This window comes from Rana temporaria, chromosome 3 (genome assembly GCF_905171775.1).
Source record: "Rana temporaria chromosome 3, aRanTem1.1, whole genome shotgun sequence".
Classification (NCBI taxonomy): Eukaryota; Metazoa; Chordata; class Amphibia; order Anura; family Ranidae; genus Rana; species Rana temporaria.
Genome location: NC_053491.1, coordinates 120,919,578 through 120,937,817, shown reverse-complemented (window position 1 = coordinate 120,937,817; position 18,240 = coordinate 120,919,578). Strand labels below are relative to the sequence as shown.

The 18,240-nt window shown below is 41.2% G+C and overlaps 1 protein-coding gene across 1 annotated transcript in view; it reads left to right on the top strand.

Annotated features, from left to right (window-relative positions):
- ITIH5 (inter-alpha-trypsin inhibitor heavy chain 5) overlaps nt 1–14,747 on the top strand; it is a 101,990-nt gene extending 87,243 nt beyond the window's left edge. Inside the window, exons 10-14 of the mRNA XM_040343346.1 lie at nt 1,781–2,334; nt 4,903–4,956; nt 10,238–10,354; nt 10,583–10,960; nt 13,710–14,747. Coding sequence (XP_040199280.1) covers nt 1,781–2,334; nt 4,903–4,956; nt 10,238–10,354; nt 10,583–10,960; nt 13,710–13,984 — 1,378 coding nt within the window. The 3' untranslated portion in view covers nt 13,985–14,747. The remainder of the gene's footprint in view (nt 1–1,780; nt 2,335–4,902; nt 4,957–10,237; nt 10,355–10,582; nt 10,961–13,709) is intronic.
- Nucleotides 14,748–18,240: the final 3,493 nt, after the last annotated feature.

The window sequence follows — 18,240 nt, the reverse complement described above, 5'->3', positions numbered from 1 at the left end:
CCCTGTCGGTTTTCCCGAGTGTGGCTCGGGGTTAAATTTCAGTACCATTAGCAGCAACCCCGAGCCACACTTGGGATTGCATTGAAGGATCCTGGTGCAGTGTACTTACCTTGTCTTCAGGATCCTGCGATGTCCCCCCCCGCTGTGCCCGCGGGCTGTGTTCTTCGCCCAATGCCTCTGCGTGCCAGGCTCCGTTCCTTGCGAGCGACGCACGGGGCGGGGCCTGGTGGCAAATTCAAAAAGTACACAAAGCATAAAACATACAGTACACTGTAATCTTACAGATTACATTACTGTATGAAATAATTTCACCTCCCTTTTGTCCCTAGTGCTTTGTCCAATGCCCTGCATCCAGTTTTATATTATATATACCGTTCTTTCTGCCTGATACTTGAGATTGTCCATGGCAACCAAAAATTGTCCCTTCATGTCAAAAGTGGTTTTAGACCAGCTAGAAAACAGCGATAATAAATTAGAATCACTTGCAGAATTAAGCGATAGTGAATCGTGGGGAAAATAATTTTATTATTATTATATTAATATTTTTTATGATTATTTATAGTTATTTATTATATTATAATTTATGATTCAGTGTTTCAAACTTTATCATACCCAGGATGTCTACTAGACTCTTGTTTGGCCAGATTTAAGTTATTACTAAGAATCACTGACCTACAATATAAAACGCAAAATTTCTATGCAAAACTATTTACCGCTTTGAGTCGCAAAAATCTGACATAATCATATCGCCAGGGTGGTTAAGCTTTGACAATGAAAAAATAAATAAAATGGTTTCAATGCAGAGCTGCACCAGATTTTGCACTCTCCAGTTTTAGTAAATCAGCCCCTTTCTGTCCAAAAAAAGGGTTAAGGTGTAGAGCCTGGGTTTCTTGCATTTTATGTTATAGAGGAAAATCCCCACAGACTTAGGACAGATCAACTCTAATATTGTTCAAAAAAACTTGCTGTCAATGACATCTTCTCCTGAGAAACATCTAAAAGGTAAGCACTATTAAAAAAAACAGGTATAGTCTGTGAATGGGAACACCTAACAAACATATAGTGGAGTTTTCTCAAATGTGACTGCAAAAGTGGAAGTACACTTTAAATCTAATTCATTACTTGGCCCTACAGAGGGTTCTTTACTGTAAGAGCTGCAAGGATGTGGAATTCCCTTCCACAGGTGGTGGTCTCAGCAGGGGGCATCGACAGTTTAAAAAAACTATTAGATAAGCACCTGAACAACTACAAAATACAGGGATATACAAGGTAATACTGACATATAAGCACACACATCGGTTGGACTTGATGGACTTGTCTTTTTTCAACCTCACCTACTATGTAACTACTATGTACTGTAACTATGTAATACTCTGAATAACTGTACTACTCATATTGTTATACCATCTGTCAGTCAAAGTGCCTATGATTGTCATAGCTCTTCAACCACTTTCTGTATTGTCTGTGCAGTATGGATCTTTTTTTCACTATGCTCACAATAAAAAGGAAGAGGAAAAAGAAAAAGTAGGAATCTGCAGCAAAGTTTGTTAAAATCCCTGCAGTGTACATAGATCACCCAGAGGGGAGTGTTTTTTCTTAACAAAAGTGGAGTTACTCTTTAAACTGAAAATTCAATTAGGCTTTAAGTTGCGTGTTCTTTTTTTTTCTTTTTTTTTACAACGTAACCCACGTAAACTAAAAATACTAATACAAAACAAAATTTGCAATGTAGTTTTGATGAGATGTATTTTTTTTACTATTGCTATTTTGTACATTATAGGTTTTATGATGAGATTGGCACACCATTATTATCTGATATTCGAATTGACTATTCACCAGATAGTGTTGAACACGTCACACAGAACATGTTTTACAACTACTTTAATGGGTCCGAAATAGTGGTGGCTGGAAAACTGATTAATAAATCCAGTGATGCTTTGCATGTGGAAATCACAGCAAGTAACAGAAACAAATATGTTGTCCTCGAAGCCGATGTAAAGATTGAAGGTGATGGACAAAAGAAGGTTTCAGGACCTCAGATTATCGAAGACAGCAAACAATACAGGACCCACGTAGAACGGCTGTGGGGGTACTTGACTTTTAAGGAACTCCTTACAGCTTGGCATAAGAGTGATAAAGACCATGAGAAGGAGGAAATAACAAGAAAGGCCAGCCAACTTGCAATGAGGTATAACTTTGTCACACCATTCACACTGCTAGAGGTAAAGGACTATGGCTTCCAGGCGGATCTTCCCAAAGAAGAGTCAGCCAGCTTTTATACAGAGGGGATTGGACAGAAACTTCTCAGTCTACAAGGAAGGAAAGTAACAAAAGGTACTTCAGTTATACAGAGTTGTAGAAATAATGTTTTGTTCTCATTTGCTATTTTGTTTGAAACCGAAGTTCAGCTTTTCTGCACATTTTCTTTCAAGGGCCTTTTTACCAGTTCCCTGACATCACAGGTCATCATTCCCACGCTGAATGGCAGGGTTGCTGATGGGGGGGGGGTACCACTGGGCCTTCTGGAGGGGGCCCAGGCATACAGGGGGGCCCAGGCAAAAGGGGATCGGTGGAGCAGAGGCAATTGCAAAACAATGCCTTGTGCAGCTCTCTGCAGCAGCTTAAGGCTGGTTTCTCCCACCCACAGACCTTCAGCTGCTGGAGGGAGAGTTACACACATGGCCAGATTCAGGGGCTGTGCCCACCCATATTTCAGTTCTGCCCCCCAGGCCGGCCCTCCCTTGGATGTTGTGCTCCTTTCCCCACCCCCGCCTGCACTCAGGACCGGGACAAGGAGACAGCAGCCTGGAGGGAAGAAGAGGCAGAGAGGATCGAGCCAGGAGGAGGTGCACTGTGTTGTGCTCTCGCCTCGTGTCAGATCAGCGCTCCTCCATACAGCACATGAGACAGGATCGCTCTTAGACTGCATTGGACTGTAGACACACACAGTTTGATTACCGACCCTACCTATATTTCCTGCCAACGAGAGATGAGCAGCCTTTGAAGGAGATAGGGGGTGGTAATCAAACTGTGTGTGTGTGTGTGTTCGTGTGTGTGTATAGTCCAATGCAATCTAAGAGTGATCCTGTCTCTTGTGCTGAATAGATGTGCACCGTTCTGACAGGAGGGGAGAGCACCTCCTTCTCCTGGCTTTGTAGTGGCTTCCCCTTGTAATTTGGGGAAATGGGGAATAATAGTTTGTTCTTGGGATGTTTGTAGAGATGGGGGGATTAGCGACCATCTGTGTTGGTAAGTGTAATGGGGTTTTGGGGAGGGAGGGATATATGCTAGAAGGAAGAATGATTGGGATATTTGGGGGTTTGGGGGGAATTTTGCCTGGAGGGGGGATGTTTGTGCTAGGAGGTGGGGGATTCATGCAGAGCGGGGATTTGGGTAGGGAGTAGGAATTTGTGCTGGGAAGGGTAATTTAGAGGGGGCTGTGCTAGGAGAGATTTAGGGGAATTTGTCCTTGGAGGGGGATTGGTGAAAGAAGATTTGTGGGAGGTGGGATGGCTGGGGTTTTGCAGCAGGACGGGGTGGGAGAATTTGGGCTAATAGGAGGGATTGTGTGCTAGGATGGGGGATTTTTGCTGGCAAGGGAAACATTTTTTTGGGGGGGGGGGAGATTTGTGCTAGGATTGAAAAATTAAGAAGAAAGTGGATGTGTGCTAGGCAGGTGATTTTTTGGGGGCGAGGGAGATTTGTGCTAGGGGGGGTGATTGAGGTGGGATTTGAGCTGGGATGCGGGATTGTAGGGCAAAGATTTGTGTTGGGAGGGGGGATTTGAACTAGGAAGAGGGGGAATATGTGCATTATTGTTTGGGGCAAATTTTGGCTTGCAGATGGAATTTATGTTTTTATGTATGATGGAATGTTTGTGTCCACTAACAATGGTTTTCATATATTTTTAGTGAAAAATTGTTTTGATATTTGCGATTTCTAACAGCAGCCCTGCTGAATGATGCACATATAATGGCATATGACCAGCCTTTATTGCTTAGTATATGCTCTGAGCCCAGGCCGATATGATGCCGTAATGCCTGGGAAAAGGGGGTCTCCATGGCAGCCTGGGCTCAGAGAAAGTGGGCTGAATGACAATGAAAGCATCTAGTAACAGAAAACTTTTTTTTGCTGTTGGGGCATGAGGGGCTCCCAGTCTTACATTTTTTACTTTTGCTGACTTATTAACAATTATTATTTTTTCCTAGAGTTCTGTTTTTAATTCTTAAATGTCTTAGTTATTATAAATGATATAACTTTCCCCATATCATGATTCTTGATTTTACTTTGTCTATATCGCCCTGTTCACCAATTTTGCCAGTTGTTAACATACTTTGTGGATTGCCTGAGAAACTATTTTCTCTTCCTGTAAAGTTGCTTCATTTAAGATGGAGATCCGACTTTGAAGGCAACTTCCATTGAAATCAATGGGTACAAGTCGCCTAGAAGTCGCCTTGAAGTAGTACAGGAACCTTTTCTGAAGTCGGAGCGACTTCAGTAGTGTGCATTAAGACGGCTCTCATTCACTTTAATGTAATTTCTCATGTCGCGCGACTTGGGGCGACGCAATTTGGATCCCAAGTCGTGGTAGTGTATACAGGCACTAAAGCTTATGTTTTTATTGTGACAGCCTGTAACAATAATAATTTGTGAAATGCAGAAATTGTGTAATGTACAAATCCGAAGGCTGATAAAACAGGCGATAAGGCTTTCAATTTTTTTTAAATACTTGAAGTCAAGCCAAGGAGGTCTAGTACAGCTTTGCTAACAATACAAGCTCAGTGTGTATTATCAACGGAAATATGTTATTATGAAGGAAACCTGACACTCTCAACTTTGTTGTTTTTAGGAGTTTTAATGAAACAGGTGTCTCATCATTTCTTTTTTTTTTTTTTTTACTAGAACCTCCATCCCAACAGATAGGCAAACAAAAACCACCGATGTCTAAAACTTCAGGTAATCTATAAGGAAGTTTCATATCTAAAAAGCTCATATGGGTATAGTGTTGCGCAATCGTCTTTCAAAGTGTGACAACAGCGCTGAAAGCTAAAAATTTGCCCGGTCAGCAAGATGGTGAAAGTGCCCTGTATTGAAGTGATTAAACTGTATAGTCTGTTTTACCAGGTAAGGATTTACATATACACCAAGGATGTGCTGGTGTAGAACTCATTCAGACTTGACCTTAAAATGGCTTAAAGCGGAGTTCCAGGCTTTTGTATGCTTATTAAAAGTCAGCAGCTACAAAAAGTGTAGCTGCTGACATTTAATAAACACACGCTTACCTGTTCTACGGTCCAGCGTCACTCCTCTCCTCCGGCGCCTCCATTGTCACTTCGGCACCCGGCCATGACAGCTTTCACCTTCACGGCCGGGCATGCACGGTGCATGCGCGAATCACGCTGGGCTTCCAGAGTAGACAGGCGTTCGTCTGGGACCTGTCACGTGTCCCAGGCGATCGTTTACAGGGAGGGGCCGCTTAAGGCAAGAGGAGGAGTCGCCTAGGCGGTCCATGGGCGGAATGAGGAAGTGGGACAGGAAGTAAGAAACGCCTCCACTCCCCCCCCCAAAAAAATTAAATGCCAAATGTGGCATGTAAGGGGGTGAGGAGTGGTTAAAGCAGAAGTTCCACTTTTGGGTGTAACTCCACTTTAAAGAAGTTCTTTCTATTCTTTCTTCAGCTACAGTCCCTTCTTAGCCATGTCTCTCTGATGCGTTTCACCCTAATTAGGCCTAGTCATTTAAAGCTATGAGTTGGGAAGCAGAATAAAGGCAGCATTTCTTGCTTTCCTAATACTAGGTGTAGTTGCAGTCACTATTTTGTACTGGCTAGGGCATAACTGCAAGTGTTCCGAGGGTGTAGGTGCTCACTGTGAGGTACCATTATCTGCCATTCATCTGGGTTTAAAGGGATTTGTCAGCAAAGAACTTGGGCCCAGATTCACAAAAGAGATACGACGGCGCATCTCCAGATACGCCATCGTATCTCTGCCTATCGCCGTCGTATCTATGCGACTGATTCATCATGAATGACATGAATCAGTTACGCATAGATATTCAGTAGATCCGACAGGCGTAAGTCTCTTACACCGTCGGATCTTAACTGCAATATTTTTTTGCCAGCTAGGTGGCGCTTCCATCGATTTCCCCGTCGAGTATGCAAATTAGCTAGATACGCGAATTCCCGAACGTACGCGCGGCCGACGCAGTAAAGTTACGACGTTTACGTTAGGCTTTTCCCGGCGTAAAGTTGCCCCTGGGTCTATGAGGCGCAGTCAATGTTAAGTATGGCCGTCGTTCCCGCGTCGAAAATTTATAAAATGACGTCGTTTGCGTAAGTCGTCCGTGAATGGAGCTGGACGTAATTTACGTCCACGTCAAAACCAATGACGTCCTTGCAACGTCATTTAGAGCAATGCACGCTGGGATATTTTAGGTTCGGCGCGGGGATGCGCATCATTTAAATGATACACGCCCCCTACCCGCCGAATTTGAATTCCGCTGTGTGATTTACGTTACGCCGCCCCAACTTTACAGGCAAGTGCTTTGTGAATAAAGCACTTGCCTGAAAAACTTGTGGCGGCGTATTGTAAATGAGATATACGTTACGCCCGCACAGAGATACGCCGATCTCTGTGAATCTGGGCCAAAGTGTTTAGAAATACAGCAGTTCAAACTTTCTGTAGTGAATGTTTAGCATCCAGAGTACATTTAATCTTCAAAAACTCCTATAGGTGAAATATATAACTTTTCTCTGTTCGGATGAAATTTCTGTTTGTATCATTTCTTTCTCCAAGTGATTTCTCAATGGTAGTGTCTGTTTTCACTGTAATCATCTGAGAAATTTCTGTGCTCTAATAAGAAAAGCTTTAGTATCTACAACCTTTTAGGTGAGAACTAGCTTTCGATAATGTATTATCGAAAATAAACTGTCACTTTAAAGGAATCCTATAATTTTGTACTTGTACTGTATCTCAGGGGAGACTTCTGGAAAAAGCGGTAAGCCAGTCACACAAATAGTAAATAATAGGTCCCCTAGGATGGACTGTGCCAAGTTACCACATTTTTTTAAATTTCCTGTCCTAGGGTGACAACACTGGACTCTGGGTGAAAATTAAGGAAAAAGTCTGGAAAAAGAAAACCAGTGCAGCCACCACAGCTGTGCATTATATGAAATTTTTATTCTTGGGTTACTTCATGCTTTAAGGGTAGCCACCTCATGTGAACAATTTTATATGATGGCTATAAATGTAAATATGAAATATTTATATGTATTGTTAAAAAGAATATATATATATATATATATATATATATATATATATATATATATATATATATATATATAGATACAAATACTATATAATCCCTAAACATTGCTTTCAAAAGGAATTACATATTAAATATATATAGTTCCTGTGCTTTTTAACTTTGTGTGGTTGTCTGAAATGAAAAATGAACAAAGCATATTCTTCTATATTGTGCACTTGCCTCAATTCAAAGTACCTAGTGTGATTTCTAGCTTTTCTCTTCTTCTGCTATCTGCATGAGTCTTTTTTTGATCATTTATCCTGACACCAAGCAATCCCGGGAGATAGCCCCACCACCCCATCAAGCACACACCAGTTGATTGACAGTCTCAGATGTATTTCCCTTTAAGACTGTGTCCATTCCCTCCACTCAGGTCTCAGATTACACTTAGCTCTCTGTTCTTATGCTGTACAGTGTGTGACATCAGACCACCACTTCTGGCCTCTGGAAGCTCAGCAATGCCGTGAAAACAGTGCACTTTGAAGTCTTGTAGAGAAGAGAGGGCAATTAAATGGGTACAATTTTTATGTAGGAGGATTTGTTTTATTTTTGTGTATCACTTGAAGCTAGTCACTTCAGTGGGTATATGTGAGGGTTCACAGCCATTTTGAGCTAGCACTGAAGTCTGCAAATATTAACCTTCCCTTTCAGCAATGTGACATCCACCATATCCCTCAAATGTGCAAACATCTTCACCCACTCCTCTTGCATGTTCAGGATCTTTGGTCACCTTGAATGGCTGGGCAAGGATGACATGATTCCCACACTTGTCCATGGGAGTGCATTCATTCCAGAACCTGACAGATATCAGCTTTCTACACAGCAGTTAAAGTGGTTGTAAAGTCAGATGTTTTTTTTTATCTTAATGCATTCTATGCATTAGAATTAGGGATGGGTTGAACTACCCCCTGTTTGGTTCACACCAGAACATTCGAACATTGGGAAAATTCTGAACCGAATAACATACCCTATTGAAGTCTATGGGACCTGAACATGAAAAATCAAAAGTGCCCATTTTGAAGTCTTATATGCAAGTAATTTGGCATACAATAGTTATGGGGTCTGGTACTGCCCTGGGGGACATGTATCAAGGAAAAAAAAGTTTGTAAAAATGAAATTTTTAAACAAGCAGTAATTTATTGAAGCTTAAAGTGAAAGTGAAAAATTATTTTCACTATAGTGCCACTTAGTCCACCTGTAAAGTGCCACATCTGCAATGTGTATAGAAGCTTCTGCAGCAATAATTGCATTTATAAAGCCCAAAAAAAAAAAAATTCCTTGCAAGCTTTCTTTATTTTGTAAGCAACGGCTTGGGGAGCCAGTCTGTATGATGAGGTCACAATGTAGTTCACGGGGAAAAAGATTTGCAAAATTGTTCTTTGGGTGCCGGTGGCGCCTTTACACTGTAACCCTATAGAGGTACTCTGGATGAAAGCAAGAATTGGCCTTGCTGTCAAAAATTGCAATGATGTGCACCTGTCAAACAGGTGTGGAAAAATTGGTCTTTGGGTGTTAATTGTGCCCATGAAACCTATATCAGAAAACATTTTTCCAGATGAAATAAACACCCACAACACTAGGCAGCCTAGAAGTCCTGCAGAGATTCCACATCCCAAAAACACCTAAGCGGCAACATCGGCATCAGGGGCTTCATAGCTGCTAGTAATCCAGGACTGATTCATTTTGATAAAAGTCAAACGGTCCACGGACAAAACCTCCAGGAGCATTAAATGCCTATTCGGAAAGCACGCTGGATGCAGGACAGCCCAATAGCATACTGGGTACGTTCTGGCCAGTGGTCTATTCTCATGACCCAGTAAGCCAGTGGATCGTCGACTGGAGAGTTCACCTTCTCTGGTTTCACCCCTAGATAATTGTCCACCATGTGATGCTGCCGATGGGATGTGGAAGATGACAGCCCTGGGCAGCTAGGACTAAATAAATCCAGAAATGCATCACTTAGGCTGCCGCCTTCTCCACTGATCCTCTCTTGACCAACAGAAGCCTCAAAACTACGTATTCCATAACACTGTAACCTACCAGAGTCAGGAAAAGCATTTGATAAACTTCTCTTTAATGTGTCCTCAAGAAATTTCATCTTCTGCACTCTCTGTGGGGACGTGATGAGTTCTGAGACTTCCCCTTACAACGGTGGTCAAGGAGGGTTGCCAACCAATAGTGATCATTTTTCATTACGCCACGTATTCTTCGGGTCTTTCGCAGGCTTTGTAGCATGAGGGATCCCATGCACCGCCTATTTGCCAAAGCATGAGAAGCAGACTCCTCTGGGTCACTGAGGATTATAGTATCTGAAACTGCCTCCCCCAGCCACGTACTATTCCCAAGGATTATGCGGATGGAAAACCATCTCTTACCGTTTAACGTAGGTCTTCCTCTGCTTTAAGGCCTCTGAAACTACCAGAATCCTCCTCCTCCTCCGTCTCCTCTCTCTCCTCTTGTGTGTTCTGTGGCATAGGAATAATGATGTCTGCATAAAGTGTGCCTTGAGAGGAAAGGCCATACTCGTGCCATACTCACACATTTACTCGTTGATGGCCCTCTGCTGCATGGCCATTGGGGCACTCAACAGGAGGGAGGGGCCAGGAGCACATAAGAGGGACCAAAGAAGAGGAGGATCTGGGCTGCTCTGTGTAAATCCACTGCACAGAGCAGGTAAGTATGACATGTTTGTTATTTTTATAGAAAAAAAAGCAAGACTTTACAATTACTTTAAACCTTTATTGCAGAAGAGACATCACAAGTAACCTTCCTGCTTGCAAATTTGGGATGATTTTTTGCTAAAGTTCAACTTTAAGCCAAAATGACTTGTGTTGAAATAAACTGTTAAAAATTTGTTTTAGCATATTTGGAATTTTTTTTTTTATATTTTGTTATTTGACATGCTCCCTTATACATTTCTATATCCTTTAAGCGGATGGAGATCCACATTTTGTTGTTGACTTCCCCCTGAGCAAGTTGACAGTGTGCTTCAATATTGACGGTGAACCTGGAGATGTACTAAGGCTGGTATCTGACCATAAATACTCTGGTAAGAGATCAGTACATTTTGTTGTCTTTGCTATTTTCATAATTACCTAAAAAAAGGTTAAAATTAAATATTTTATGTATGTAAATGTACTTCTATTTCAGAGAAAGATAATTGGCATTACAAGGCTTTTATAAGAGGGGTTGAGCCCTGGCAGCTTCTAGCTTTGTTTACTTGCATTGAAATGTAAAAAAAAAAGAAACTGAAAAATTGTATTGCTGTATTTTCAAGGTGTGACAGTAAATGGGCAGCTGATCGGTGCTCCAGCTCCTCCAAATGGACATAAGAAACAACGGACCTATTTCAGCAAAATCACTATAGTCGTCAACAAACCAAAGCGCACTTATATGGAAATTACTCCCAACAAGGTGATCCTGGACAGCAAGGATCGGCTCATTCTAGCATGTGACAAGAGTACCACAGTGAAGAGTGATGACCTTTTGGTCTCTGTTGCTGCTAAGTCCAATGTCACTGTTACCATTTACGGCACTATTACGTTTGTAATTCTGGTGCATCAGTACAAGAATCCAGCTCCCTTTCAAAGAAACCACTTGGGATTTTACATTTCTAACAGCAAAGGACTGTCCCCAAATTCTCATGGACTTTTAGGTAAGCTTGATTGCTCCTAAGAGAAATAGTAAGAAACATAAATGTAAATTGCAGGGCAGTTGCAAATAAACAAATTATATGATCTTGATCCATTACACTTTCTTTTCCGGTCAGATTTAATTTGTATAGTTTCATTTATCAATAGTTTAGTTGTTTAAACAATGTATATGGGCACACGTTTACATCAAAAAAACATAAGGATAATGAGAACTCCTAGTAACCAATGCCAACTTATCAAGGTCAGAACAGTGAAAGATAATTTCAGATGGTCAACATGGCACTGGAAATTATGTATCAACATATTCATTCTGAGAACTAAGTGTCCTTTCCTTCCAGTAACCAATCAGTAATCAATCAGCATCAGACCTGCCCTGAAAGATTAATTCTGATTGGTGTGTGTGAGGAAATAATACATTTTCTTGGTAAAATCATGTTAATGCATAAGGCTCTTAACCTTTACCAGTTTATGGGGAGGGAAAAGATGTCGAACCTCATAGACGTAAGAGATTTCAGTATTCAACAATACATTAAAAGTGCCCATAGGACTTATTTGAACAGGATAAATAAACAAATAAAGATTTGTTATTACCGTATTTATCGGCGTATAACACGCGTTGGCGTATAACACGTACCCCAAGTTTAAGAGGGAATTTTAAGGAAAAAAACTTTTAGGAGGGAAGTTAATGGAAATTTTTTTTAATTTAAATGCCCATCAATGCAGCCTTATCAGTGTCCATCTGCAGCCTTGTCCATCGTTGCAGAATGATCAGTGTCCATCTGCAGCCCTGTCCAGTGTCATTGCAGCCTTGCCCAGTGTCCATGCAGCCTTGCCCAGTGTCCATGCAGCCTTGCCCAGTGTCCATGCAGCCTTGCCCAGTGTCCATGCAGCCTTGCCCAGTGTCCTTGCAGCCTTTCCCAGTGTCCTTGGACCTTGAATGTTTAAAATTACTGCCGCGGCGCAGAGATAGACAGAACCGGATGTCCTGTGTACTCGGCTCCTCTCGCAGTCCTGCCCCTTGCCCAGGCTCCTATAATGGACATAACATAGGTCTAATGGCAGGACTGGGTGTGACTGCGAGCGGAGCCGAGCCTAGCCGAGTACACAGCACACTCGGCTATGTGTATATCGGCAGCGCTCGCTCCTCTTCCCCTCACAGGCAACAGGATTTTAAGGGGAAAAAAGTGTGTGTTATACGCCGATAAATACGATAATAAAATAATTTTTACTTGGGACATGCCTCTAAAAAACAAAAACAAAAACAAGTTGAATTACTGTGATTGTAGCTAGTATAATATTTTATTAATTCAAAATGTTCTGAATTTTGTTTCCCAATGTCTAAATACCCTGTAAGAAGCATCTAGTCCTGATGAAGTGAATTGATATGCATGAAATGCGTTGAGATTTATTTTGCTATCCAACTGTAATTTTGTGGAATGTCAATATAAATATTTGTGAATAAGAAATTAAATTAACCACAGTAAATCAGCTTGTTGTTTTCACAGAGGCATGCCCTAGGTGAATGTAGCACCCCTTTTGACACCCCAAATGCAAGATAGGATAGCAGCTTCAGAGGCAGGCTATCATTTCACTCCAGGGATGAGTCCATTGGGTGTCAGTCACTTTTGTCTTTTTTAACGTTTTATTGCAGAACAGTTAAGGAGGCGATGGTTAAGGGTCCCAGATACCATAGCAGATCACTTACAGACTCTCTAGATCCAAATCAATGTCCGGATTCACAGTGTCAGAACCTTTAGTCCAACCCAGCAACACTGCAAACCTTTAGTCTGACCCAGCAAATTTCAGTGCATCCTTCAAGTGAGTCACCAGGCCCTTCTAAGAGACCAGCCAGGCCATTTCGAAAGACCAGTCTTCTTCCTGGCTCTCTCCAGCAAGGGGCCTCCTCCTTGGCATTGCTTCGTCCAGACCAGGCAGAACAGCTTCAGGGCAACTTCAGCACATAGGTAGGGAAGCTGCCGCTCCAGGTGAGCACACTAGGATAATCAATGTCCACTCAGGAACCAATGAGTGCCGGCAATGCACTGGATGTGCAAAGAAAGGAAAATATGGACAGCCGCACTCCAAATACTTAAAAAGACGTGCCCTTTATTGGGTGAAGGAAACATGCACTACAGGTATCAGCACACAGTGGGAAAAACAGCTGACGCGTTTCGCATTGGATATCAATGCTTAGTCATAGCAACTTCAGCACATGTTAGGCCCAAAACCAGGTTATTGGGCCTAATAGCAGAGCTACATCCAGTAGCACCTTTTCAGGCCTCAGCCTGAGGGAAGAGAGAGAGAACATGGCCTGTCCCAAATATTTATATCGTCCCCCAGCATGCACCATTGGCATAAACCTCCTATCAGATAAACTGGTGGACAACAGTACAATCAGTCTGAGCTAACTCCAGCCCAGTCAAAAACTAGTTGACATATTAGCGCCTGTTTAGTACAAGAGGGCTTCATAAACATTATTTATATTCATTGATCCTGTTGTACCTAATATAAAGTCCCATGGGCACTTTTAATGTATTGTTGGATTGTATTATGAGGGATGGAGGTACATAATTTCATGTACTGTTACAGATCAAACTATATATAGGTTATAATGGATTTGAATGTTGTTCTGTACCTGGAAGCAATTTTATTTTTTACCATTAGGGGTATGTATTCCACTGATATATCTAGTGATACCAGAAGAATGTAATATATGTAAATTCACATATATATATATATTTTTCTCAATAGGTCAGTTCCTATATAATGAAGTTAAGGTCACTCAGGTGCCCCTGAGCACAAACAATGCAACAAACCAAAGCTCACATGTCATTAACATGCTGAAGGTTAGAAATCGCTCGGTCCCTGTAATCAGAAAGCAGAGGAAATTATACAATGGCCTTCACCAAGTGGACTGCTGGTTTGCAAAGAATAATGCGGAAAAACTGATTGATGGGGTGTATCAGGATTATCTTCTGTCTCATCCCTTTGACTGTGGTAAGGATTTAATAACAAACGAAGTGTAAAAAAAAAAAAACAGTATTTCAATCATTCCGCTTATATGTGCTAAAAAGCTAATTAACAAGCATTAGAAGAGGACCTCAACCAATGTATCTGGTATAGCACAGTATACCAATATTTTCAGTCTAGGTCACAGTAAATGACTGTGACATCTTTGCACAAAGTGTTCCTTGGAAACCATTATAGATGAACTTATATCTACATTTGCGGTGTTGACATCGTTTTTTTGTACATTCTTATCAGCACATAGATATATTCCTAATGTAAGAAAGTTTTTTATGAAATTGTACATTTACCATGTATGTACCATTGTTCCATCTGTTCCAGCATATGATGCATTGATTACTGAAATTGTTTGTATTACTAACATTCTTTTTACATTTTTTTATCTTTAATATGTTCTTTAAGATGAATATAGGTTCAAGACATCTGGGCTTAATTAAAGTGAACTTTTGCTCCGCCTTGAATATTTGAAATTAAAAGTGCTGCCTGCCAACAGACACCACACAGAAGAGTCTGCTATGTGCCTGTCTAAGATTATTTTAATTTTAAAAAAGAGAACTCCATAGTAAAGTTTAGTACTCCACGCAAATAGATAGGAAATTCCCATGGTGTACAGCACATGGTGTAAAGAAAAATCTTTTCTGGACAGGATAGGTAATAGCAGACTCCTTACAGTGCCTACTGTTGGGTGTGATAAGAAGGTCTCACAAGGATCAAACAGTGTTGGTAATAGTGAAATTTCAGCTTTCACTCTGTAATTTGCAGTGTGAGAAAGAAAACAATTTAAATGGAGTGAATTTATAACTATTATATTTAGTTTAATGTTATTTTACTGTATATTAGCATTCAAACTGGTGCTCCTCCATTTCATCCCAAATTTCATAAGTATACATTTATTTGCAAAATAGTTCAACAAAATAGAGCTCAATTTACATAATCCTATGATGAGCTGTTACATATGTTCCTCACTTCACTCTGCACCGTCATTTCATATTTTCCATCGATCAACTTCAGAACAACCAGCTTGTCGTTTTTTTTATGTAATCACTGTCAGCCAGCAGTGATCATTGTATTCTGCTGATGGGAAAGGCTATGCCCACTCCACATCAGCAAAACACAATAGTGCTGTGGGAGAGATTCCACCATTAACACTGACTGTGTTGAGGGGAAATCAAGCAATTTTCTTTCCTTCAACCCTTGGTTGAAGGAAAGAAAATTGCATAATCTATGGCCTGCCTATAGCCTCTTTTAGAAAGGGAGGATTTTTGATCGGCAGGAGATCTGTCCACTGATTGAAGCAGAGTGGGCACATGACAGGTTATTGCCTGCTCAGTTTCTGCAGCGCAGACATGGACAAAGCTCACTGTGCTCTATGGGTGGCCGGAATGAATGGACTCTGCTGTCTGTTTACACCTGACTGCCCTCCGATCCCACTAAACAGAAGGGGCCCCCTTTGTTTGTTTTTTAGAGGACCGGATCAGACCAGAGGTAGATGGGGTAAAACTAACACAAGTCCGTTTACACCACCCAGTCCATAGGGGTAAATAGGCCATCCATTTATGTTCAGCTGAAAAACTGGTAGGTGGACCTGATCATGCTCTTCGTGTGAAAGGAGTCTTAGGCCTCGTACATACGATAGGTTAACCAGAGGACAATAGTCTGAAGGACCGTTTTATCATTTAAAACCGATCGTGTGTGGGCCCCATAGGTTATTTAACCATAGGTTAAAAAAAGACATCTTGCTTTAAAATTAACCTATGGATTGGTAACCGATAGGTCAAAACCGATCGTTAGTAGGCACAACCATCGGTTAAAAATCCATGCATGCTCAGAATCAAGTCGACGCATGCTTGGAAGCATTGAACTTCGTTTTTTTCAGCACGTCGTGTTTTACGTCACCGCGTTCTGACACGATCGGTGTGTAGGCATGACGGACCATCAGTCAGCTTCATCGGTTAACCTATGACAACGGTCCTTCAGACCGCTGTCCTCTGGTTAACCTATCGTGTGTACGAGGCTTCAGGGCTGTATTTTCTCTTTTGAACCTCAGACTCCTACGCCAACCAGAGCCTGCATCGATCATTTAGGCCTGACACAGCTGCAGTGCTAATTTATACCCTTATCATATCCACCTTTCTTCTTGGTTGGATAAGTGAAAGTATTAAAGCCACTGAATCAGCATGACAGCAGACAATTAGCACTTGCAAAACCAAAGAAAATTCCTAGTTCAACTCGCCAGTCGGCGTGCTACCAACCGAATTAACCTCAACAGTTTGCGTTAAAAACAGGGGTTTAGTTAGCAAACATTTGAAAAATACATGCGTAAGCTACATATTATCCAATTCCAGGTTTCCTTCAAGGGCATTAACTCTCTTTTTCTCAAATCGGCTGTCAATTACACAGGGAACTCTGACCTACAAAAGTTATTTTTAACCAAGCCCCTCCATAGATTGCTTTGTTAAATTCCAGATACTGCCCCCAGCACAAACTTTACTCTGCAGATGACCCCCACCTCTTCTCCACTCTAATGATGTCATGAATGCCCGTACCTCTCTGAAATTTCCTCCTTTACTCAGCGCTCTGTAATCCTTCAAACCTTCCACTGCAAGTCACCTGTTCAGACAGGTATACAATCTGGCCTACGATTAGCGATGAGGGAATTGGTTCAACTGAATTTACATTGGTCTCATGAAGTGAGATGTTTTTGTTTAAGAGTCCTTATCCTTATATAAACCCTTACCAATCCTACAGTTTATTGCATTCAGACATTGTGGGGTGCAATCTTTCACACCTTGTCATGTAATATGCACAGTGAGGAATTACTAATTCAAAATACTAACTACTACCTACAAAGCCATCCACAACTCTGCCCCCAGCTACATCACTGACCTAGTCTCTAAATACCAACCTAATCGTTCTCTTCGTTCTTCTCAAGACCTCTTGCTCTCTAGCTCTCTCATCACCTCCTCCCATGCTCGTCTCCAGGACTTTTCCAGAGCCTATCCAAGCCTATGGAACTCCTTACCCCAATCTGTCCGTCTATCTCCTTCTCTATTAGCTTTTAGAGGATCCCTGAAAACCCTCCTCTGCAGAGAAGCCTACCCTACCCACACCTAACAACTGTATTGTAATTTTGTTCCATCTGATCACCCCCCACATCTACTACCCTTTGTTCCACTTGACCCTTACTTCTAGATTGTAAGCTCTAACGAGCAGGGCCCTCTGATCCCTCCTTTATTGAATTGTAACAGTACTGTCTTCCCTGATGTTGTAAAGCACTGTGCAAACTGTTGGCGCTATATAAATCCTGTATAATAATAATAATAATATGCTTCCTTCTCAGAGCAACACTAAATAATGTAATTTGTTAGTAATTTTGTTTGCCCGATTACATATCAAGGTTGTAAAATACTACCTTTAGTAAGTTTGTAACAGGTTTATTTGACCCATTTACTAGTTCACCATATGCTGGATAGATTGCAAGTAAAAAAAAAATCTTGCTTGATTACTTTATGGGTGCACAGGTCTTGCTGGTCTTGCCTAAATTCCTAACATGTGCTTACAAGGAGCTCTGCTATCTGCTTATATAGCAGCAAAAGGGAAGGGACAGGAGTAGGGGTTGGCATAGACAAGAATTTACACTTGCAGGAAGATTCCTTCTAAGGTTACATAGGTTACAACATAGGACATATAGTTTTTTATTATCATCTACTGCAGCAAAATTTTCATTTAAAAAGTGAGGTATGGTGACAAGGTCACTTTATCAATAATTACTAATAGGTTTGTGTCAGAACATTTGTAAAGGTGGTCTAACACACATAATATGCACAAAGATTTGACCAAATATTTTGGGTGAAGTGATGGACATAACATTTTTGGACTCTACCTTCCCTCTTCAAGTATTATTGATAACATGGAGGTGGTCATCTTACTTTATAAAGGGGTCTTTAAATTCAGCCCCCCGATATAACCAAAATGGTTGCACATAGATTTCAGTGAAGACATATGTTGGCTGCCATTGCTGACCGCTACCTTTGTAAATGCTAGTTCCCCGACTATCATGCTGAGTTAATAGCTTTAACACATTCAGAGTCACTGACCCACAAATGATATGTAGATCAGCAGTTCTGAATTTATTTTGTGCCTTTCTGGATTTACATACTTGCTGTTGGTCACTAATCCAGATGGTACTATGTCAAAGATAGACAGGCAGTTAGCACTTTCAGGGGAAGATCAAAACAAGGATGGGTTTACCTAC